This window comes from Canis aureus, chromosome 1, assembly GCF_053574225.1.
Source record: "Canis aureus isolate CA01 chromosome 1, VMU_Caureus_v.1.0, whole genome shotgun sequence".
NCBI classification, from domain to species: Eukaryota; Metazoa; Chordata; class Mammalia; order Carnivora; family Canidae; genus Canis; species Canis aureus.
In genome coordinates, this window is record NC_135611.1 from 43,406,606 (window position 1) to 43,431,955 (window position 25,350).

At 34.4% G+C, this 25,350-nt stretch overlaps 1 protein-coding gene and 2 long non-coding RNA genes across 3 annotated transcripts in view; 2 read left to right on the plus strand and 1 right to left on the minus strand.

Annotated features, from left to right (window-relative positions):
• The window catches only part of LOC144313820 (uncharacterized), an 85,659-nt gene that overhangs the window by 52,683 nt on the left and 7,626 nt on the right, over nucleotides 1-25,350 (plus strand). The gene's annotated exons all lie outside the window — the stretch shown is intronic.
• On the plus strand, nucleotides 3,614-23,650 carry MYCT1 (MYC target 1). Its single transcript, XM_077897152.1, has 2 exons — nucleotides 3,614-3,805; nucleotides 22,872-23,650. The coding sequence occupies exons 1-2, from the start codon at nucleotides 3,622-3,624 to the stop codon at nucleotides 23,378-23,380; spliced, it is 693 nt and encodes a 230-aa protein (XP_077753278.1). The 5' UTR covers nucleotides 3,614-3,621; the 3' UTR covers nucleotides 23,381-23,650.
• On the minus strand, nucleotides 14,647-18,755 carry LOC144284218 (uncharacterized). Its single transcript, XR_013352602.1, has 3 exons — nucleotides 18,482-18,755; nucleotides 15,312-15,363; nucleotides 14,647-14,893 (listed from the first exon to the last, which is right to left on the minus strand). It is a non-coding gene; the product is annotated as an uncharacterized LOC144284218 (long non-coding RNA).

A 25,350-nucleotide genomic window follows, 5' to 3' on the forward strand; every position in this document is an offset into this window, starting at 1 on the left:
AATTCAGTTCTTTGCAGTTGTAGGACTGGACTCTCCATTTCCCTGCTGGCTTTCAGCCAGCCAAGGGCTGCCCTTGGCTCCTAGAAGCCTCCCACTGGTCCTTGGACATGGAACCCACATTTCAGACTCCAAGAAGAGAAAGTTCTATTTTTAAGATCTTATGTGATTACACTGGGCCAACTAGATTAATCCAAGATAATTTCCCTTACTTACATTGGGCACAATCCTTTTGCCATGTGATGTGACACTCATATCAGGGATTAGGGTGTGGATATCTTGGAGGAGAGGAGATTATGCCTTCCAGATGGGCTTGTTGATTTTTTTTTTTAAATTATAAATCCTTGTTTCTTACAAATTTATCTCTGGGCATTCTTTGAAATCTTGATTTAAAATGTGTTCCTTTAGAAAATTTCCTTCTCTAAGCATGTAAGTTATTGCTAATACAGCTAAATAATTTAAATTTCTAATGTGATGTTTTCTGGTACTATGAATTCAGACCCTAACACATGTAAGCACAAGTTTTTCATTAGGAATTTTCAGAGAAGCCTTATTTTCTCCTATTTCCCTGAGTCAAGGCAAGGTAAGCAAATCTCTTACAGTACAATTTCTTTTTCTTCGTTGATTTGCGTTGCATTGACCAGCAGGGGCTGACAGCATGCTCAGGCTGGACCTCAACTCTCAGGCTGCCACCCTGCAGCTCAAGCTCAGTTTCTCACTGTTCATCTGGGTCAGCTCCTCCCTCTCCGATCATCACTTGCCATAGCTTCATTCTGACATTCAGGAAGACATATTTACATAGGAAATCGTCCATCTACAAAAAAATACCCATCTACCCTAGTCCCAGAAGATTATTTTTATTTATTTATTACTGTAATTTGTAAAACCCTAAACCCCAGCAGTGAGATTTTCAGACACATAACCTGACCTCTACTTTTGTCTCTCTCTGTTTTGCTGTCCCCCTCCGAAAGGGAATGAATTTAAGGAGAAAAAAAAGAAAAGAAAACTGATTTTCATGCCATGTAAACAAGAAGAATAAAAGGGGCAAAAATATGTTAAAATGATATGTTTACATTTTAATTTATCCTCCAAGTGACTTTTTCAAATAGATTTGAATTTTCATTTTTTTTGTTGATAGTTCTTATGTGTCTTGAGAATCTCAGTTTAACGGAATTGTTTGGATTAATTTAATATGGGGAAGACAAAACCCATGACAGTTTTAAAAGATAAAGCTAAAAAAGGAGGCTTAAAGTCAAATATGTATCTTCTCTTAAGTGTTACAATGTTCTTTTGTGTCATTTGACTCTATATCAAGCTATTTGTTAAGTTTTTAAAATATTGAAATGCCCATTAATAAAGGGTTTTGAACTTTGGCTTTTAAATGACATTTTTTATTAACTGGCCTTGGAATGTCCAGAATACTTTCATCTTCAGATCCCTTGGAATTACTTCTTTGCTTTATTTAATAAATATTTATTAAGAGCTTGTTACTAAGAGCCTGTTGTGTTGTGTTATTTATTAATAACATTAATAACTGTTATTAAGAACATTCTATTAGCCTCAGGAGAAGTAGCCATGAGCAAGATTAATATCCCATGAAACTCAACTGCTGGTAGAAGAAACAAAAAGCAAAGTAAAGCAAAAGAAGGTATAGTATAATAACAGGGAGTGATAAGTGCTCTAAAGGAAATGATAATGCAGGCTCTAGGGACAGTGATTGGAGTGGAGACGTTTGAAGCAAGGTGGCTAATGAATGCCTGGTGAGGAAGTGACCTGAGCAGATACCTGAAAAGAGGAAGGAGGTTCTGTGATTATCTTACTCAAGGGTGAACCTCCAATGTATTTTATGACTATTGGAGAATCCACGTCTAAAGGCCCAACTTGTGAAATAATGAACAGTAGAAAAGCAGACCTAACATTTTTGTAAAGATAAAAATCAACTTCCTGTTTTGGCATTATAAGTCATGGGACTCAAAAATCCTGTAGACATAAACACTCATTTATATGGATCTCTGCCAAGGAAAAGTACAAATCCTTACCAAGCACATTACATGCACAGATAAGAACTCATGCTACTAACAAGCTGTTAACAGTGAAGAAAAATATGCCTAAGTCCTATATTGTTAGAGACCAAATTTTCTGCAGGATTTCTGACCATCTGCAAAAGTGAAAACTTCTGAGGAGAAAATCTAGGTGATTAAGCATGAAACAATGAAAGGAAGTCTCAGCCTATATCCCAGCCCCAAAATGGAGCGAGCTCCGCTTCTTGCACAGAAGGCAGTTTCGACAAACCCAGACTCATCTGTTCCACTCACAGGGTTTGTTGTTTCAGCGCAAATGTGCTCTATATAACTCTTTCTTAAAATGTACCCATTTTTAAAATTAGTATTTATTGAGTCAGACAGACTATATAAACACAAAATGTGTACTTAAAAAATACATCTAAAATTGAAGAATCCCACTCTATTTTGGTAAGAATTTAGAAGTATCTCAATATACTTTCATCCAGATTATGTTTTTCCAATATAAGATGGTCTTTTAATTTTCTATTTTTATAAATTTTTCAACAAATATTGAAAAGTAAAATGGGGTCTGAATGTAGTTTAGTGCAGTTAATGCCGTCTGGCACTACTACTTCTACTTTCGAAGGTTTCTCAATGCTCAGAGGATCTGATCTAAACTAATAAAGCTAAAACTAGGAAAGACTCTTGAAATTTTAACTTATCTACATCTCCTGAAAAGTTTCATGTAATTCTTTCCTATAGTCACAACCACAATAACCCCTGTGTGAATTGTAATGATTGTTCTACTCTGGTCATATTGACCTTCCTACCTTTTTATTCTCTCCCCTTGGTAAAATTATTTTCATACTTTCCCACAGAGTACAGAAGTCATCGCTTTTCTCAGACATCTCCATAAAAAACATTACTGTGATCATTGTACTTGTTGCTATAACACTGAACATTCTGTTGTAATTGAATGTTAATATTTATGTTTCCCTTGCTTGCTTTTAAACAGGCTCTTTCACTGTGGATATCATCTTTTTCATACTTAAATACCAATAAAAGAGTAATAAAAATTAAATATAAGTTGTATTTTAGATAAATATTTATTAAATGAAGAAATAATTTTTCAAAATTAATATTCCAGATAGAAAAAGAGACATGTTAAGAATTTTAACAAATACCTGAGACTTATAAAAATGGGCATTAGACAAAATTAATTAAATGTACTTGAATACTCTATGGATTTCCAAAGACTTCCCCACCCACCCCACCCTTCTCAACTTACTGTAAAAATCTAATTGTCAAACGTTGGGAGTGCTCTCTTTCTCTATCCTATATAAATTTAACCCAGACTGCTGTAGCTGAGATTTTGGAATCTTCCTATGTATGTCAGTAGGAGTTGGAGAAGGAACAAGAAAAGGAGCCTCTTACCCCAAAAGCAGTTTGGAGGTGGCCCAGAGGAAGAAACTTAGTAATTTAGCTGAGGAAATGACGAGAAGGAAATTGTTTTGTGTCCCTGGAACCATGTGGAATTCCAAGATAAGAAAAACAGTTGCTAATTTGAGTATAAAAGCAGGAAACATGATACACTTGTTTCCTTTTATGCAAACACAAGTATATGAGGGGTTGTGTGAAAATTATTTTTCTCTTGCCGAACCACAAAGACATAGAATCAAAGTGCTTCTTTTGGACATACTGGCTTTTCTTTCTTTCTTTTTTTCTTCTGTCTATTCTATTTCTTGTGGATATTATGGCTAATAACACAACAAGTTTAGGGAGTCCATGGCCAGAAAACTTTTGGGGTAAGATATTTTCTTTAACTGTTCTTAATTTAAAGTTAGGATGCAGAAATTGTACTGCAAAATTTACTAAAACATTGAAAATCTCTGAGACATTTTGTTTACCATAAACTGATTAAGTTTGCATAGATTTATTAAAATAAGTGTATTCGTGTAAAATGTCTTGAAAGTGTGTTATGAAGACTTTCAAGAAGAATCTGGGCAACAAGCATAGATTTTGGCTGGTGTTACAAAATATAAATAGAAAATAATGAAAATAAACATGAGAAAAAAATAAAAGATAGAAGTAATTGTTTAGAATATGACAATGTGGATTTTGTTGGAAAAATAAGTTTTGTTTTAAAGTTATAAATTGATATCTTATTTTATGAAATCAAGAGTTGTTACAGAGGCTATTTTAACTTAAATTGTTAATGTTATACTCCTTAATTTCCAAAGTGAATCAAAATAACAAAATCTATACTTCAAGAGTGAAATGACAGTTAAAATAAGGAATCTTATGAAGTTAGAGGACGAAAAAAATTTAGTAGAAAAGATTCACTGGAAATAACATCACATAAAACGTTAAAAGGAAACCTACCATGGGAAAAAAGAAACAGTATAAAAGTATTTTTAGGCGGAGTTCAGACACAACTACTAGTTAGTTAGTCATCAATAGCAGGGTAGAGCTAAAGTTGAAATAACCAGTTCTTCTAGGCTAAAGAAGGCAAGGGCTAGCGAAGAAGGGCCAGGATGTAAAACTGGCAAGTATTTTTGGATTCAGGGAAATTTTAAAAATAAAAGAGGCTATTTCAGTTAAATTCAGGAAAAAAAATTTTTAACGGAGACAATAGAGTTTCTGAAGAGATCAATAGCCCTATTTATTGATCCAGAATGAGTTTCTAATCTTCTCAGAGCACGATTTCATACTTTCGTGATTTGTGGAGATGCTTTGTAAACTATCAGTGAAAATAAGTAGCAGTGATGACCATCCCTAACAACCTCACCTAACTGTTCACCATCCTACAAACGTGCATGAAGGGAATTCATTCATTCATTCTTCTTCTTTTTTTTTTTTTTTAACCATAAACCCTTTATGTTTGCTTCAGGCCTGGAAAGGAGAGATATTAGTGAACATCCTAATCTAATTATTAAAAAATAATAAGAAGAAAGTAAATTATGTTTGCATATTGTAAAGGATGGCTTTGATAATAAGTAATTCCAGGTGGACACCAACACACAATAAGCCTTAGAATTATGGAAGTCTTAATTATATATATTTGTTACAATATTGCTTGCTGTCCCATTTATAGAGAAAGTGAATGCACTAAACACACTGAACATAGCTAGAGTGTGTTTGCACTAAATTCATCATTACAAAAATTGCTATACAAATTATTCAAAAGTAGAGTAGTTCTTTCCATAAAAATTAATATGTAAAAGCCAGTTCTATTTTTTTTCAGGCCATTTGAAGTTAAATTTCAGGCTTACTTATGTAAAAGAAATCAGCCACTGACTAAAACATACTTAGTAATCATAAAATAAATGTGAATTAATAAGAGAATGCTTAATTGAAGCCTATTTACCAATCCTAAAAATACTGATTTTTGTTTTAAGTGCAGAAATTTGTGCTTGAGAAGGAACTTACTGTTCCAAACATAGTTGCTAGTGTTTCTTGTCTTAGTACGTGAATACAATGGAAAATAGATGGAAATAATGAAAACCAGGAAGGGGAGTGTTCATTGATAAGCATTAACAAAACCAATACAAATATGTTGAGCAGATACATTAGGAATGATTTGGGGAAAGTATATGAAAGATCACATTAAAAAAATATTAAGTATAAAATGTAAAAATCTAAATGTAAATATACTAAATGTAGAAATTTCCTAAGATATAAATGTTGATCTTTTAAGTTTTTATTTTTTTTGTAATTAAATTGACATCTATTTTGATCATTGACTCCACAAATATATTATTTTGAAAATCTTATAAAGTACAGTATAATGTGTTGTCTATTGCCTCCAAAGACAATTGTCTGCTTGACATTTCAAATTTAGAGAATAAAGATAGAATAGTTGAGAAAAGCAAAATTTATGCATTGAATCATATGAATTTCTCAAACTTAACACACTTACGATGTATAAAAAGTTGTTTTCCAGATATCATTTTTTGGTTTACTGTAATGAATGTTGAAAAATAAGATAATGATACCAGGATATTACCAATTATAATAGCTTGCATTTCATTACTATACTGCAAGCATTATAGTAATCAGTGCAAGAGGGAGCAAAAAAATTGGCTTGAGCCTGACAACACAGCTGAAGACCACCTTGTGTTTCTCACTTTTTCTTTCTGTAATGCATTTCCCTTCTCTATGAACATTCCCCACCAAAGCAGCAGGAACTAGAACCTGTAAAAGTTTGCTGGATCCTGCCTTCATAAAACAGTAGACACAGATCCTTAAACTTGGTTATCTTTTTGGTACTTAGCATCATAAAGAAGACATAGTTTGGGTTGTGTTTCCTGCCTTACCATGCATTTTTTCTTTTGGCTGGTACCATGGAAAATTGGGGGAGTTACTGGTTCAGGAGCTTGTATTTATTCACCTCATTTAATCCTTACATAAACTATAATGTCTGGCTTCAAGAAGATCACACTCTTGGAGGAGATTATGTCTCCATACATATGCAAATATATGCCTATATTTTTATGGAGTAACGCTAGACAATACATGGGGAAAAGGCAATGATTGTTGAGTTTTTTTTTTTAAATGGCCAAAATGGTCCCCAAATTTTTCTTTCTTAGAAAAAAAAATGAGGCTTTACCTGTTCCTATAAGTCATATAAGGTCCAAAGAAAGATAATCCTCAGAAGGACATTTTAGTCATTCATTCTCCCTTTGTTAACTTATTAATGCATTGACTCATCTATCAATTCAATTTATTAGTTTACTCAGAAACACTGCCTGACCATCCACTAAGTATAAGTCAATGGGTTAAGTGTGAGTGATACAAATACAGCATAGTTGGACAATTTCAGGGAGTTCAGGAGAAATATTATCAGCCAACATGCAGAAGCAAAAACACACAAGCCACATTTGTGGAGATGAATGGTTTGAGGCAGATTTGTGCAAAGTTTTGAATGTCAGTGTAAAAGTTTGACCTGATTTAAGTAATAATTTTCGATTTTATGACTTCAGCTCTCCCTATTTTCCTCTTCCTTAAGACTTTTCTCTGAGATTGGAAAGGGCACAGGGTGGGAAAGGACACTGAGATTGGAAAGGGACTTTTCTCTGAGATTAGAAAGGGCACAAAGTATATGGGAGTTATATACTTATAGAGGGTATTAGAAGTAGAGTATTTGATTCTTGATCAAGTTCTGATCTCTGCTGACATCTACTGATGCGTATTTCTCATCTGTTTTTAAAACATTGCCCTTTCCCTCCTCTTCTACTGAGGGCTCTTACATAAAATCTGGCTCATGGTCTATGCAACATTTGTTAATGGATAGTTTCTCCTTTCTTTATGTCCCCTCTGGTCTACTGCCTTTCATTCAGGTACTTTTCCATCTGTCTCAGTGGTACAGAACAATATTGAATGCTCTTCCATAATCCTAGAGTTGTGAAAGGCTTTTGAGGTGAAGCTGTTTATCAGATGCCCTAGGCCCAGATATAGCAATATCTTCCATCCTCACTTCTACTTTGCCCCTTAGACACCCAGGGTTCTCAGAGGGGCCAGTCATCTTCCCCATTTGGCCTAAGAAACTGAGAATAGATACCACCTTCTCTGAGATTCCCTTAATCAATCTATAATTCATCCCAGGGAGAGATGGAGTGATGATTCCTTCTCCAAAACCCTTACTAGTCACTAGGTCTTCTTTTCTCTCCAAAACCTCTCCTTTTTGCACTGCTTTTGATAACTGACTTATTATGCCCTGAATGTTTGTGTCATTACCCTCATCACCTTCAAATTCATATGTTGAAGCTGTGATGCCCAGGACAATGGATGGTAGTAGAAGATGGGATCTTTGGGAGGTAATTAGGTTTAGATTAGGTCATAAGGACGGGGGGCTACATGATACATTTAGTGGCCTGAGAAGAAAAGCAAGTGAGATTGCTCTCTCTCCCAATCTTTGGGAGCATACATTGAGGAAAGGTCAAGTGATGACACAGCAGGAAGAAGAGGGTCGCCTGTGAGCTAGGAAGCTCTCACCAGCCCCTGGTCATGCTGGCATCTTGGTCTTGGACTTCCTAGCCCCCAGAATGATGAGAAACAAGTGTTTGTTGTTTAAGGTATGCAGGCCATGGTGTGCTGTATGGCAGTTCATGTTGACAAGTACATGACTCATAGACTCTGGTTTATTTTTCCCAATACTGTTCATTAAGGTAAAAAGTATACTTTTGAGTCCTTTAGACTCTCAGCATTTTGAAACTCCAATAAACAAACAAAGCATAACACTCATATTTCTCAAAATATCTAGCGATTAGAGTAAAACAACTGGTTTTCAAGATTTTTATCTATTTGTTTTCATCTATTCTATATATTTAGTCCAGTTAGAAATTCTAAGCATCAACTTTTTATTTTCCTATGCATGCTAGCTAACAGTACTAATCCTTTCCAAGGTAATCAAAGAGATGAAAGGTTGTGAATTGATTTATTGAGTAGTCAAGTGTCAAGGGAGAGAAAACCTTGTTAGTAGCTGAAAATTCTATTCCTCAGACTGTAAAAGTATGGCTTTTAGGGGTCTAACCCCTACAGATGGGAGTAGGGAGTTTCCAGAGAAACTGGGGACAGAGTAAACTTATAGACTAGACATACAAATCCCAATGATGTCCTCTATATTATCTGCTAAATAGCAAACAAATACTATTGTGTTTCTTTCTTTTTTTCTTTTTTCTTTTTTTTTTCACTATTGTATTCCAAATGCATATCTTTAATTTGTAGTTTTAAAACTTTGGGCCTATATGCATTATTGCATATTACCAACCTACCAATTATTTCTCTTAACTCATTACCTAGAAAGCTTGAAAAACAAGTGTTTATAAATGCTTGTCTTTAAACCTGCTGCATCAGAAATATTTGAAAATACATCTCTCACTGGGCTCTGTGATTAGAGATAAGATTCAATAAGTATAAGCCTAGAGGTCTATAACCTTTAATAGGACCCTGACCTTAGAACTCCTGTATCTACATTCAAGAGAGAAATTTGCCTATAATAACCTTTTCTTGTGATAGCCTGGTCACATTTGGTATCAGTGTTATTTATGCAGGTCTCATAAAACAAGCTAGGAAGGGTTTCCTATTTTTCTATTACCTGGAAAAATATGTGCAAGATTGGCATTGTTTTTCATTTAAATGCTTTAGAAAATTTACCAGTGTAATTATCTATAGCATTTTTAATAGGAAACTTTTAAATGACAGAACCACTGTCTTTAACAATAGTGGATCATTCAGATTTTCTATTGATTCTTCTAATAATTATGGAAATTTGTGTTTTCTAAAGTTTTTCCCACTTAAATTTCTAAATATGTTGCCTTACAGTTGTTCAGGATATTCTTTCATATGTTTTTCTAATATTTTATTATGAAAATGTTCAAATTTAGAGAAACATGTAAGGGATTTTTATAGTTTATACCCATATATCTACCAGTTAGATTCCATCATTGACATTTTTACAATACTTATTTTATTCACCAATCTATTAGCTTACATTTCAAAGCAGATTGAGGACATCAGTGTACCTCCTCTTAATTAAATTACTTCAGCATGTATATCATTAATCAGAATTCAATATTTTTTTGTTTTTTTTTCTTTTAACATCAAATTTACCTACAATGAAATGTGTAAAATAAATAATAATGGAGTGCACAGACCATAACTCAACATATGTTGAATTTTGCCAACATGTACACACCTGAAAAACTCAAACCCCAATCACAGTAAATATTATCACCAACCCCAGAAGTTCTCTAATTTCACATGCCAGTCAATTTCTATCTACACCATCCCCAGAGGAAACCTTTATTATTTTTTTTCTAGAACAGATTAGCTTTGCTTGTTCTAGAACTTCATATAAATGAAATCATACAGTATTTACTCTTTTGGCTATTAAGAATAAAACTGTGGCAAATATTCTTCTGAAAGTCTCTTGTTGATATGCTTTTTCATTATTCCTTTGTATATTCTAGTCACAAATCACTTGTCAGATATATATTTGTAAATGTTTTCTACCTGCCTGTGGTTTGCTTATTTATTTTTTTACCTGTCTTTTGCTGAGCAGGTTTAAAAATTTTCAAGTCTAATCTATTCACCTTGATATCACCTATGTACTGTGTGTGTTTATTTTAAATGAATTGAAAGAAAATAGTCTTTTATGTTTACACTGTTACTATTTCTGATGCTTTTTTATTTCTTCCTCAAGATCTAAGTCTTTTATCTGGTATTATTCCCCATCAATCTAAAGATTTCCTTGAGCAAAGCTTTTAATGTAGATCTTCTGGTGATGAATTTTTCTCCTACACCTGAAAGATTCTTTATTTCACTATTATTCTTAAAAGATAATTTTCAGGATATGCAATTCTGGGTCAATTGGTTTTTAAATTACTTTGAAATATGATTCTATTTTCCTGGAGATTAGTATTCAAATAATGAGTTTTTCTGAGTGTAATATGTCATTATTACATTGTTATTTTTATTTGGCTAATTTCAGTTTATCATTGATCTTTAGCTGTTTGATTATGATGTGCCTATACATGGTTCTTTATGTATTTCCTGCTTGGTATTTCTGAGACTCTTGAATCTGTAAATTAATTTCTTTCACTAATTTTGAAAAATTTCAGCCTTATTTCTTCAAATAATTTTTATCTCCATTCTCTCTTTCCTTTGCTTTTGGTACTATGTGTATGTGTAATTACACATATATTAAATATTTTTATACTGTTTCATAATTCCCCAAGGCTCTGTTCCCGTCCACCAATTATTATTTTTTCTGTTTTTCAAATTGGATAATTACATTAATTTATCTTTAAGTTTACTCTTTTCACTGTCATCTTTTTAAAAAAGATTTTATTTATTTTGAGAGAGAGAGAGCATGTGAGCACAAGCAGTGGGAGGGGCAGAGAGAGACAGAGAGTCTCAAGGAGACTTCCCACTGAGCACAAAGCCCAGTGTGGTATTCAATCTCATGACCCTGATCATGACCCAAGCCAAAATCAATAGTCGGACACCTGACCGACTGAGCCACCCAGGTACCCCCGTTTTCACTGTCATCTTAAATTCAATGTTAGATTCATTGAGTGAATTTTTTTAGATATTCTCTTTAGTTCCATTTGGTTCTTTCTTAGAGTTTGTATTTTCTGTTGATATTTCCCACTTTTCATTCATTATGAACACTTCATATCATTGAACATAAATATACAAGTTTAAAATTTTATCTCTCTCTCTCTCTCTGTCTCTCATGAATAAATAAATAAAATCTTAAAAAAAAAAGCATTCAAATTTTATCTGCTAAGTTCAACATCTGGTCATCTTAGGCTATGTCTTTGTTGACTAACTTTTCTCCTGAGAATGGGTCATACTTTCCTGTTTCCACATATGTCAAGTACTTTTATGCATCACGGACATTTTAAAGGGTCCTTTGGATTCTGCTATATTACCTTGAAGAGTTGTTTTTTTTTTTTTTTCCAGTTTGTTCTCACAGGCAAATAACTTTGTAGAACTCAAACCACAAAAACCTGTAAAGCCTGTCTCTTGGAAGGCAATTCAGGTCTCAGTTTAGTTGAGTTGACTTATTTATTTTCTCTAGCTGTGCTATTTGAAACATGCAATGTGGTTCTGGAGTCGGCCATAGATACAGGAAGTGTTTATCAATAATATTTTGAGATCCTCCTCTTGGCATTCTTTTTTCTACAATTTCTCTCTCACATTTAAGTGGCTCTGATTACCACAATTTCTGTCCTCTGTTTCTCTAGACTGGAAATACTGTAGGTTCTCAATTGGTATTTTACCTGCCCACATAATTCAGTCTGAAACTGTCCTCAGGCTAGAAGTTTTGAAAACTAGAAAATTCACCTACTGCTTGCTTTTCTTGTCATTTATTCAGTGCCTTTAGGTAGGATTTTTTGAGGCGGAGAGCAGTGTTGTTTCCAGTGCTTAGTCCTAGTACCTGGAAGGGTCAGTGCATAAAAGCTAACTTGGAATCCTATCTTCATGTTTTCACTGCCTATAGAATCTGTTCTAATGCCATCTTTTTAATTTTTGATACTCTCTCTCCCTCCTTCTTCCCTTCCCACTTCCCATCTTGGTCATTCCCATCAATAGTTAATCAACTTTTTATTAGATTTTCTTTTTCATGGAAACCACATTTGGTTTTGGTAATTCTACCTCTTTGTTTCTTTCTTTTTTTTCTTTTTGTTTATGTCATTACATTCCACTTTTTAAAAACTTATTTACTCTATTCCATTTTACTTGTGTTTGATTTAGTTTTTATTTTTGTTTTTGTTTTTTGTTTTTTTTTGCTAGTTTCTTGATATGGAAGCTTATATCATTGGTTTTTCAGCTTTTTTCTTTTTAAATGTATGCCTCTAAAGCTACACATTTTCCTCTAAACACAGTTTTAGGTGCATTTTAAGTGTTTTGATATTTCATATTTCTAATATAATTTAGTTAAAATATCTTCTAACTTTAATTAAGTATTTTTGATTATTTTTATAGGTTCCTATTCTTGAAATTTTTCAACTTGTTAAATATTTTAACATATTAATTCATTGTTTTAATATTTGTGCCTGATAACTGTAATATGTTGATAACTTATAGTTATTTTTCTCTGATATATTTGTTCTCTTGGTTTTTGTTCATCTGATCTTGTCACTTGGAATAATTGTAATGTATTATTTATGCTCAATATTGTTTTGGGCATTGTAGAAACAATTTAAGACTCTGAGTAAGGTTATCTTTTTCTAGAAAGGATTAATTTTTCTTCTGGAGTTAGTTGGGGTCATTTCATCTTAATCAAATCTGATCTGATGTGTACCTACATTTCTATCTTTGTGAGGTCTTCTCTTTCTCCTGTTTGCTCTTACTGTTAGGGAATAGGCCTTCAAGGGCCCTACTAAGTGTCTAGGATATTCCCAGAGTCCATTTTCCTTGGTAGTTCTTAACTGCAATTTTTGTTTCCAAGACTACTTAAATTGCACAGAATTCTACTCAGATTTTTTGCCTCTCTTTAAAGATTATTGTCACATGAGATTTTTCTTCTCCTGTACTTTGTTATTTTGAGGTAGCAGTCTTGGCAGGTCTTTGATGGCTTCAAACAGATTTTTAAAAAATATTTTTAATATTTATCTTTTAATTATTCTCAGTGTTTTCTTTTTTTTTTTTTCTCAGTGTTTTTCTATGGGCTAATTCATCACATACAAAAAAAAAAAAATAAAGTATGCTACCCTCTTCCTTTCAAACTTACTTTATACTCTAGCAATATTGTTAACTAAATATATTCAGAATATGGCTTATGCTCTATGCCCTTAGTCAAAACTATGTACAAATCTCCCAGACTCTTGTTTATTTGAGCCATAGCCATGCACAGAAGACAATTCAAATCTCATTTCTTTCATCAAGCTTTTTATTTATTTTCTTTCTTTTTTTTTTAAGATTTTGTTTGTTTATTTGAGAGAGAGAGAGCAAGAGCATGAACACGGTGAGGGGCAGAGGGAGAGGGAGAAGCAGGCTCCCTGCTGAGCAGGGAGCCCAATGCAGGGCTCAATTCTGGCACCCCAGGATCAAGACCCAAGCCAAAGGCTGACACTCAACTAACTGAGCCACCCAGATGCCCCTCATCAAGCTTTTTCCAACCATTCTAGATACAAGTTGTCTTTCATTTCTAATGACACTTATATAGCCTAAACACTTACGCATCTTATTTACTGTTAAAAATAGTATAAATTAATGAGTCTAGTTTCCGTTACTCTGGAAGGAAAAGGAAAACCACGGGTGTTGGTTAGGCATTAGAAGTGGGACAAGATGAAATTTTCAATAGGGTGATCAGGGTAGGCCTAAATAAGAAAGTGATATATGAGTGAAAACCTGAAGTTAGCCATGGGATAGCTAGGGAAAGAATTTCAGGAATAGGCTACAACTCATGCAAATCCCTAAGTCAGGAGCATATCCAGTGTGTTTAAGAAATGGTGGGATGGAGCTAAGACAGAGGAAGAGTAAAAATGAGCATAGATAATTGGGAACAGGTCAAGTTGGAACTTTAAGAACATTTTTAGGAGTTTGCTTTTGCTCTGGGAGAAGTAGAGAGGTTAGATCTGACTTACATTTTCAGAGGTTCAGTCTGGCTACTGTATTGAGATTAGAGTGTTGTTGGGGAGTGGCAAAAGCAGGAAGACCAGGTAGAGGGTCTGAATACTTCAGCTCATAGGTAGGGGTCACTTGGACTAGGGAGGCAGCAGAGTAGATAGGAAAAGTTGAATTCTGCACATGTTGTAGAAAAAAAAACAAATGGGATTTTCTGGCAGATAAGCTACACATAGAAAATATTTACTCTTTGTTTACTTTATTATAACTAGTCGAGTTTTCTGTGCCCTAGATGTTATTCTCTCCAAAAATATCTTTGTCAAATTCTTATTGCATGAACCATCCTCCTATGTACTTCAGGGTACTAAGAACAGAATAGCTTGCTTTGGCATTAGCTGAGCTTCTGATTCTTATAATTGCAAAGGATTCTATGAATTGATTCATGTTCCATTATGTTGACACTGATAAAATCGCTTTTCAGATATTGGAACAGTTTAACAAAAGGCCACTAGATGGTGACCTCTACTAAATTTTAATACTATGAAGCATTGATTAGATGTACGGAAAACCAGATTCAATATTAGAATCTTCAAACTGAAAGACACATAGTGGCCATAATTATTAGGTGGAGGAGTCAAATGATTTGGGTAGGTTATACAACTATTAGTAGAAATAGTTATTATTCATTGAGGATTTATGTACCAACCCCTTGTTAGTTGTACAGACATACATTATAAATCATGATAAGGATACCTAATTTATATGCCTTACCTTATTGTGGTTAGAATTTGTTCCTTTTGCCTTCAAAGGGAGATCTGCATTTTTAAGCATAATCATTTGGTCTCAAAAGTTGCATCATATTTTATTATATAAATAAAATTACAGCACATTTTTCCTCCCCTAAGATTGTTGATAAATAAAAACACAAACTGTCCTTTAAAAAGAACTATCTGTGCCAATGTATTTTTTTTGGGACAATTTTAAAATAGTGCATCTAAAAAAAAGTCTTCCAAAATTTCTTATAAAAAATCTGTCACAATGAAATTATATATATGAAAATTTAAAGATGTATGGCCAATAGATTCTGTTTCATTATATATTTTCTGGTTTCTAGTTTGATTCAGAAAAATCATTAACTACAGTTAAATAAAATCACTATGGAAGACGATTCTGGAACAAGCTATACTATAATTATGGCTCGAATAGATAAAGGGTATTAAAGAGGACACCTACCTTGATGAGGACCGAGAAATGTACAGAACTGTTAAATCTTTATATTGTACATCTGAAACGAATATACCATTATATGTTAATTAAATCTGAATAAAAAATTTTAAAAAATATAAATACATTTCTTTCTAACTGCTTTTCTTCATTTGTACACTTGTTTTTGCATTCTTGATTTAAGGGAGCTTAACAAGATAGATAATAAGCTTTTTTACCAAAGAAAATTAAGTAAATCCATATCAAAAGCAGTATGCTTTTTAAATGTCATTTTTATAACTTCTGTAAGCTCCATCTTATCTTCCTTTATATTCATTCAAAATGTAACTAGTTTGTTACTAATGTATATATATTATTCTCATGATTCTCATGTATATTTAAAATGTATTATTTAATCTTTTTCAGATATCTCTATAATCATATGTAGTCTTCTGTTTATAATAGAAATATGGTATTTTGAGTCATTATTACCTATTCTGCCTAAATTTCAGGCACATATGATAGCTCCATGTCAAATATTATATTTAATATTATAATATCAAAAATATTATAGAAATATTATAAAGCCATAAATAATAGTCATTTAAGATAGATTTGTCAAACTGCTGTCCTAGAAATATTGTTCTAATTTTAGTGCCACCAAAATAATCTTTTTACCCACAAAACTGAAATTTTTCATATAAGAAGATTTTTTATTATTGAACATATTTTTTACCAACTGATCTACTCGAGTTTGGATGTTACCCTTGTTTTCTTTCTCCTTTCTTTCTTTCTTTCTTTCTTTCTTTCTTTCTTTCTTTCTTTCTTTCTTTCTTTTTTCTTCTTTTTCTTTATTTCTTCTTTCTTTCTTTCTTTTTTTTCAAAAATATTTTTATTTATTTATTCATGAGAGACACAGAGAGAGAGGCAGAGATATAGGCAGAGGGAGAAGCAGGTTCCATGCAGAGAGCCCAACATGAGACTCAATCCCAGAACCTTGGGATCACAACCTAAGCCAAGGGCAGATGTTCAACCACTGAGCCACCCAGATGTCCCTGTTACCCTTTTTTTTCTTATATCAGAATGATATATTTTGGAAATCAAACAATCATCTGGCACATAAATCCATTTCTTACTCCATATATTTTGGTTGACTTTGCTAATTTTCTTAATCAATTTCATAGACAAAATATTATTTTCCCTTAACTCTATATTTTAAGTTTCTGATTTTTTTCTTGAAATTGAACCTCATGCTATTTTTCAATACAAATAAACCATTGGAAACATTTTATTTGTCAGGATAGACAGCAATAGAGAGTTTAAAGGGTACAAACATGACCATGCCTAAGAACCCCTGAATATATCACCCATTGCCTGATTATATTCTGAGCTGTTTAGAATCCTCAATCAGATGATAGTGCCTGCATGGGCTTATTCAGAAAGGCAGGGACATATACTTTTGCAAATTTGAGTATTTGTCTTCTCAGTCTACGTCATACATGAGTAAAAGCAATAGTCCCCTGACAGTGCTAGCTGTCATTATTCAATTATTAAAATAAACCAAGGATTAGTTCTACTACATAAACCTCAGACACTGTTTCAATATCAATAAAATGAGGATTCTAAGCCAAGGCATTTTTAAGAGTTGGTTTTAGCTGAAATCCCTTATCTATAATTCTATATCTGAAGTTGTTAATATTTAAAATTCTCCAGTAGAGGCTGTTGATCCAGGAGACTACATGTATAGATGCATAATACTGCTTTAGCACAATTTCCCCAAGTATTTCTGTTTGTAACAGGCTACCAAATTGGGGGTGGCTCAGTCAGCTATGCAGCTGACTTCTGGCTCAGGTCATGATCTCAGGGTCCTGGGATCAAGCCCCATGTTGGGCTTCCTGCTCAGTGAGGAGTTGGCTTATCCTTCTGTCCCTGTCCCCTGCTCATGCTCTCTCTCTCTCATAAATAAATAAATAAATAAATAAATAAATAAATAAATAAATCTATCTTTTTTAAAAATCTGGTATTAAATTGATAATTTTTTGTGAATTTTACATTATTCACTTTCATTTTAGATTAACTTTTCTTACAACACACCTAAAAAATAATCTGTTTCCCTTATAAGGTTACTTGAGAATCAAGTGATATGATATATAAAAAAAACAGTGCCTGCAACCTATAAACTAAATTAATTTAATTAGAAACATGCTATAGTGTTTTACAAAATAATGAAATAAAAATAAAGTTGCATTTTTTTAATGTCATATTTCCCAAAATGTCAAAAGCTTCCTAAAGCTTTAGTGATAACTTTCTGGGGTGGAGTAACAGAACTTCAAATTTAGAAGGAGCTTGTAGTTCACCTACTAGGTCTCTACCTGATGCACTGTTTTCCTATTCAAAAGTACAACATCTAGATGAACAGGAGTACATCTTTCATTCATTATTCTAAACAAGAAGACAGCATTTCTGAGTGATTTTGTTCAGATTCTTTGATTAAAGTGTTTCTCATAATTAACTCATGGATTCTCTGGAGTATAAATTATAAATAGGGATCCCTGGGTGGCGCAGCGGTTTGGCGCCTGCCTTTGGCCCGGGGCGCGATCCTGGAGACCCGGGATCGAATCCCACATCAGGCTCCCGGTGCATGGAGCCTGCTTCTCCCTCTGCCTGTGTCTCTGCCTCTCTCTCTCTCTCTCTGTGACTATCATAAATAAATAAAAATAAAAATAAAATAAATTATAAATAAACTTGTCTAGGGATGACTGATCTCTCTAATAACATATAATAATAAATTATTCAATTTATATGCAATACATCTCACCAAAACAAAGATTGCCAAAAATACTCTGAAATAAGGAAAAATTAGCATTTTTTTAAAACCAAAGTACCAAATTCAGTAAACTGCCTGGACTTATTTGAAAAGACTAAAGACTTAGTTCTATGCAGTTTTTGAATTGTTTATAGTTTTTATTTATTTTCTAGAGCAATTAAAACATTTTTTAGGGAAGTAGAGAATTTATATAGCCATTACAAGTGACCAAAACTTAAAGGAAATTTAATGTTAATGATTATGATACAAATAAAAATTTGAGCAAATCTATTGTCTCATAAACTTACATAAAAGAGTAAAGTGAGCATGACACTTAACCTTTCCTAAAACATTATGACTTAATCTGATTATTAAGTTACTGCCAGTGGGATACCTGGGTGGCTCAGTGGTTGAGCATCTGCCTTTGGCTCAGGGTGTGATCTTGGGATCCGGGATCCAGTCCCACATTCGGCTCCCTGCAAACAGCCTGCTTCTTCTTCTGTCTGTGTCTCTGCCTCTCTCTGTGTTGCTCATGAGTAAATAAATATATCTTAAAAAAAATAAATTATTGCTAGAATATAACATTATAATTGAGATCTTAGGAACAAAAGCTCCACTCCCCCCATGTCTTATTTCTACTATATTATAAGGTATCATACTTTGGAATAATTTTTAGATTTTTTTTACTTTGTGTCTCTCATGATCAAGTTTTTTCTTTCCTATTTTTACTATTGCTTCCCAGACTAAGTCATTACTATTGTTGCATATCTGAATCATGGCAGGCATGTCCAGACTCGTTATGTTATCTTCCCTGCTCTGGGCCTTGGTCTATTTCATTCATCACTACTAGCTCTATATGCTGTCCTTCCTATTAGGTCACTTTGTTCAAGCCTCTTTTGTGCTCTCTCTTGTTCATGATAGAGACTGAACCTTTCTCAAGGGGCACCTGTAACTTTCCATCATCTGACCTCAATCTACTCAGGGCAAAGTAGCCAATGGCCTCTTCATTGCCAGGCTTAAAGGACATTTTTCTTTTTTTTTTTTTTTTTTTCATTTTTCTTACCTTAATTGAAGTCTTATAGAATGTAAACTCCACCAGGGCTAAGGCCTTTTTCTTCATTGTTGCCTACAAACTTAGCATTACTAGGTTTCTAGTGGGTGCTTTACACATTAAACAAATGAATAGATTAAGTGTTTCTGGGGCAAATTAATCCTTCTTTGTTTCCTTGTTTTTTTTCTGCCACCTGTTAAACTGAGTTTCCTGGAAGCCTATTTTCAACTCCCTTGTACAAACAGTCTTACTTTTAGTCAAAGCGCTTTCCATGGATGGCTGCAAATCTCTTGTAGCATGGAGATTCCAAATGCTGCTTCTTTTTAAGTTCCATATTTATGTAATCTCGATTCCAAATGAGTACCTCAGGGGCACTCAGTTCTGCATCTTCCTAATATCAGCTTCCCCTAGTTCCAGTCTTGCCTTTCTCCCCAGTTTGGATGAATAATAGGAGTATCCACCCTTGCCTGCTCATGCCAGAATCCCAGGACTCATTCTAGTTTCCTTCTTTCCTCCATATAGCAAGGTGTGGCATTTTGATTGGTGGATTTTTATTTTTGGAGGATGGAGGTGGGGAGGAATTATATCCTTTTGTTTTTAAATTTATTTTTCTCTTGAAAGATCTTAAATTTTCCCTCCCTTCTTCCCTCTTCTCTTCCTCATTGTCTGGTGTCCAAAAAGCACCTCTCCTCTTTCTTTCTTTTCTGTTTTTTTTTTCTTTTCTGTTTTTAACAGCTTGTTTGAGATATAATTTGCATCTCATAATTCCTCCACTTGAAGGGTACAATTAAATGGTTTTGTTATAGACACGGAGTTATGTGACCATCACATCATCTAATTTGAGAATACTTTGCCCTTCAAAAAGAAACCTGTGACCATTAGCAACCCCTCCCATTCCTTTCCATCCTGCCCATCAGCCCTAGGCAATAACTAATCTGCTTGCTAACTCCATAGTTTTCCCCATCCTGGACATTTCCTGTAAATGGAATCCTATAAGATGAGATCTTTTGACTACACAATTTACCCTCTTCTTCCTCAGGGAAAAATTACTTCCCAAGCCTGCCTCCTCACATTCCTGCCTGCATGTTTTAAGACCCTTTACAATAGTCGGTGCCCTCAGAGAACAGGATACCTTTTCATTATTTTCACACTTTTTCTGGAATTGTCCTTCATCTCCAAGACTTGAGGTAGAAGTTTGGGAATGTATTGGTATCTGTTTTACTTTCTAGGTACCTTGAAATTTACATGTTCTCTGTCTTCTGAGGTCTGGGTTTTGCATAGTTTTATTTGTGCAACTTGTTCTCTATTGGTTTTTGGAAGAAATGTTGAGAAATCCTGATTTACGGCTTGCCAGTGCTGTGGCAACCCAGAATTAGTGTAACTTCCTTTTTAGTTTCCAAACATTTGGGGCACTAATAGTTAATTTTGAATGTTACTATATAATCGATAGGTCTGATTTTAGTTTCTGACTATATTTATTATTTATTTGCTTTTTTCAGATAAAGCCTAACTCTCTGAAATCTCTGTCTCAAGAGGTTACATTTTAAGGCTATGAGTCAATATTATTTTTATGAGACACATTTTGGAAGAACAATACTTGGTTTAGCAGAGCTGTTCTAAATTGCGTTGTAATTTAGAAGTCATCTTCCTATTATAAAGAATTTACTGTTTAGATTTAATATAAACCACTGTTTTAGAGGATTTTAATAGAAGTATTTGTGAAGGTATTTGTGAAAGTAGAACAAAACATACAGTCTTGACAAAGGAGATAAATGTAACAACATAAGGTGGAAGAACACTAAATATATCCTAAAATTAAAGAACAATAATTATTCTTATGTATCTGTTAACATTGGTTTATTTTGCTATTTCTGCATTATAGATTTTCTATGTATTATCATAGATTACAACAATAAACTGAAAAAAAACCTTAGTAATCATAAAATCTAACTCTTTCATTTAAAAAATAATGAGTCCAAACAGATTTCTAAAGATCACACAAAATGTTAGGGATAAAGCTGAGTTGAGAATGCTGCACTGGTCGGCTTTTTCTATTTAACAATCCACCCCAAAACATAGCAGCTTAAAAATACCATTTATTTAGCTTATAATTCTGTGGATCAGGAGTCTGGGCTGGGATCAGCTTAATAGATTTTTTTTTCTTTTTTCTTTTTTTTTTTTTTTTTTGCTGCCTTCCCTCTTGTGTCACAATCAGTTAGGTTGATGAACATCTGAATTATCTAGGATGACGCCATTCATGTGTTTGGAGGTAGCAGGCTCTTGGTCAGAGCAATAGGGGTAACTAGTCCAAACTCGTCAACCAGTAGGATGCATTTGTTCAGAGGCTAGTGGTTACAAGGCTTTTGGGAGCAGCAGAGGAGAAGCTCAGAGATCTCTTAAAGTTTAGGCCTCATTTGGCACAGCTTCATTTCCATCCCATCTTTTTGGTCAAAGCCAGGTGTGAAGCCATCCCAGTTTTGAGGGTTGGGAAATAGACTGTATGTCTCAATGGGAGGAACCTCAAAGCCCTTCTCTTGTTTTCAAAATCTCCAAACCCCACTTAGCTAATTTCCAGTCCATGGCCCTCTCAGTACAGAATCCCTAGATGAGCAATTAGATAAGATAGCCTATGTTTTTACTTAGCCTTAACTAATCTTTGTTTATGAAACTTACGAGTCTATCCAAAAAGTGGTACTTGAAATGAATCTTGAAGAATAGGTTTTTCTGACAGAGATTTAAAAATTTGTCCAGATATAAAGAAAAAATAGGTTTAAAAAAAATCACAGAGCTTCAGAGAAGAAGACAAGCTTTGGGATAGTGCGAAGGTCAACATGACTCATGGGTTAGATTACGGAGTGGAAGGCGGGCAAATGTGGTGGGTGATAAGGCTGGAGAGTCTTCTAATATCCAGCGTGTCTTTACATCCAGGGCAGGGGCTCTGCTATGCAGCTTTATTCAAAAATATGTTTTCAGTTCACAAGAGGCAATAAGGTAGAATTTCCATTTTGGGAAAACAACTCCCCTGCCTCCTGAACAGGAAATCCGAACAAATACAAGTTCTGTGAATTGATACTGATGCATAGCAGAGATTCTATGGATTCAGAGGATAAAAATTTCATTATCACAATGAGGGGCATGATAGCAGCATGAACTGGAACCGGTGGTCCAGGAGCTCAGGAAATAGAAGATAAATCAGTCAGCCCACCAAATGGTTCTAGCTCAGCATTTCCTATCTCAAAATGAGCACAGGAAGTGAGACATCATGAAGCCTGCAGGTGGGAGACATCACTGGAGTTGATGAAAGCAGACAGAGGAAAAAGCACAGTCAATTTGACTGCAAAATCCTTTATCAATTTCTGGCACATTATTACTGCTGTAGCTCAAAAGGAAATAATCTTTGGACTATATTTGCAATCTTGTAAAAATTTATGAACTAAAGAATGGCCTTTAAAAAGAAAGTTTATTTTTATTCTTTTTCTTTAGAGTGAGAAAATAGTATAAGCAATAGGAAATGCTACAGCTAAAAATGCCGTTTTATATTCTTTGGCTTTAATAAATGGAAGCATAACAGCTGATATTCACATGCAACTAGCACTTTTATTTCCCTGACACAGAATCTGTCTCAATTGATCATGTATTCCATAGTTACTATTTGGACTCTGTCCTGTGTTTTTTAACTGAACACCTATTTACAAATTCGGTTACCTATTTGATTTTTGTTTGCTTGTTTCAGAGGATGTTATAACGTCCTTCACAGTGTCCATTGCAATCGTGCTTGTAATTGGAGGATTTATCTGGGCTCTGTCTGTTTGCTTGTCTCGGAGAAGAGCCAGTGCCCCCATCTCACAGTGGAGCTCGAGCCGGCGATCGAGGTCTTCTTATAACCACGGCCTCAGCAGAACTGGATTTTACCGCCACAGTGGCTGTGAGCGGCGGAGCAACCTCAGCCTGGCCAGCCTCACCTTCCAGCGACAAGCTTCCCTGGAACAAGCAAATTCCTTTCCAAGAAAATCCAGCTTCAGGGCTTCCACTTTCCATCCCTTCCTGCAAAGTCCACCACTTCCCGTGGACACTGACAGTCAGCTGGTGACTCTGCCCTCTTCCAGTACACTTCCCGCCATCACCTCACACAACCTGGGCCGGCCAGATTTCCACTGGTCCAGCAACAGCCTGCGAGTGGGCTTTTCCACACCGCCCCCACCTGCCTATGAATCAATTATAAAGGCATTCCCAGATTCCTGAGTAGGGTGCTTTTGGTTTTAATTTGTTTCTTCCTTTTACTGAAACAAAATTACAAATAGGCCTACTGGAATTTTGAGGGCATGGCCCAAACAGCTAATGAGTTTCCAAGCTGAGTTAGGCTCAAGTAGTTGGACATGACAGTGTAAAACACATTTCTTTGAATACATTTTTTCCTTCCTTGTGTCTCACAAGATAGTAATATTTTCCAATTAGTTATCTATTTATGTATTTTGTACTCAACGTGAAGGTTATTAAAGACAGTGATTCTTATCTAAGACTCAGCTGTGATACAATATATATATTAGACTAAAATTAAAACTTTAGATATTCGTGGTTTACAATACTCATTCACTGTCCAATGTGACTAGAAAGGGGAAAAAAAAATCACTATGTCACTTTTTAAAAACAAAACAAAACAAAAACTATCTTAAGGAAACTTAATTTTACTTTCTTCAGAGTGATGTGAATTGTTTTATAATCCTGAATTTTTAATGGATTATATAAGCACAAAAATGACAGAACAGAGATTTCAAAGTTCCTTGAAGGCATTCATTTATGAGAGGAGTCAGAACCAAGGCAAGGAAGGGAACTTCTGTGGGTGTTATAGAACACTTCAGTTTTGCCACTTATTTTTCCCCCAGACTTTGTGTCTTTTCTGAGAATAGTTATCTACACCACTGAGGCAAAATCCGTAAGTTTCCTGAAATGACTGAACTCTTCTTCACTGTTGTAGTTATGTTGTTAGAAAAACAGCAATAGCAAATCCAATTCATTGACCTAACAATACACTTTAACACTGAGCTTACATTTTCCTAAGGGATACATTTTATTTCTTAGATCTAAATCTAGCAACCAGGGGGATCCCTGGGTGGCGCAGCGGTTTGGCGCCTGCCTTTGGCCCAGGGCGCGATCCTGGAGACCCGGGATCGAATCCCACATCGGGCTTCCGGTGCATGGAGCCTGCTTCTCCCTCTGCCTGTGTCTCTGCCTCTCTCTCTTTCTCTCTCTGTGACTATCATAAATAAATAAAAATTAAAAATAAATAAATAAATAAATAAATCTAGCAACCAGGAAAGCACTTTATCTAGGGACCTTCTCTTGGAACTCACAAACAACTAGGGGTCAGTAGTGAGAGAGTTTGTCATGAAATAAATGTTATAACCATGAATAATTCTCCTTCCTGGATCAGCTCATCAGGCATCATCCTTTGTTTGCTTTCCTACGAATTTCAATCTCAGATTCTATGAAGAGTCTTTGTATAATGATGAAACCATGTCATATGGTCCTGGTGCAGACAATCACTTAAGGAGTCTGCTTCCACAAAGAGCCACCCCTGTAAAGAAAGGTACATTCCCAAATATGGGTACCAGAGGGCTTCAGTGGCCAAATGCCCATGGCTGCCCTTTTTCATTTAAGGACACGAGTTCACTGGAGTATTATTCAAAAGGCCTGTGGTTCATATCTGATATAGTGACTATTTAGCTTATGTTGCTGTTTATTTGTTTCTCTGAACATTGTAATTTTAGTGAAGAAAAAAATGTACTCTCATTTTAGCTTCTGCAATGCAGCGCTCACAGCAAATAGTATCTGAAGATGGTTCAAGAATGTAATAATATCTACATATAGTAAGAGATTCTGTATAGCATTTTCTTTAATATTTTTATTAGCATTTATCTTCCACTGTTCTTCAAGGACAATTATTCTTAATGATGTCTATAGATCAATGCTCTCTAATGTAATATACCAGAAAGAAAGAAGAGGGAGGGAGGGAGGAAGGAAGTGAGGAAGAAGGAAAGAGAAGAAGAAAGAAAGAAAGAAAAAAAAAATCTCACAGGATAACCAATTTGTTATCAGTTGGTTTTCAACAAATTTAGCAATTGTCATATAACCATGTAAGATTACAGAAGAGCATTAACTTAGTAACAAGGTTATCTTTTGCTTATATGTCATCCTTAATATTTAATATGAGA

Bases quoted from the DNA above. Each gene is read 5' to 3' on its own strand.
- MYCT1 (XM_077897152.1), top strand. From the start codon at position 3,622: ATGAGGGGTTGTGTGAAAATTATTTTTCTCTTGCCGAACCACAAAGAC. The intron at 3,806-22,871 runs GTAAGATATTTT...TGCTTGTTTCAG, and splicing joins ATGGCCAGAAAACTTTTGGG to AGGATGTTATAACGTCCTTC.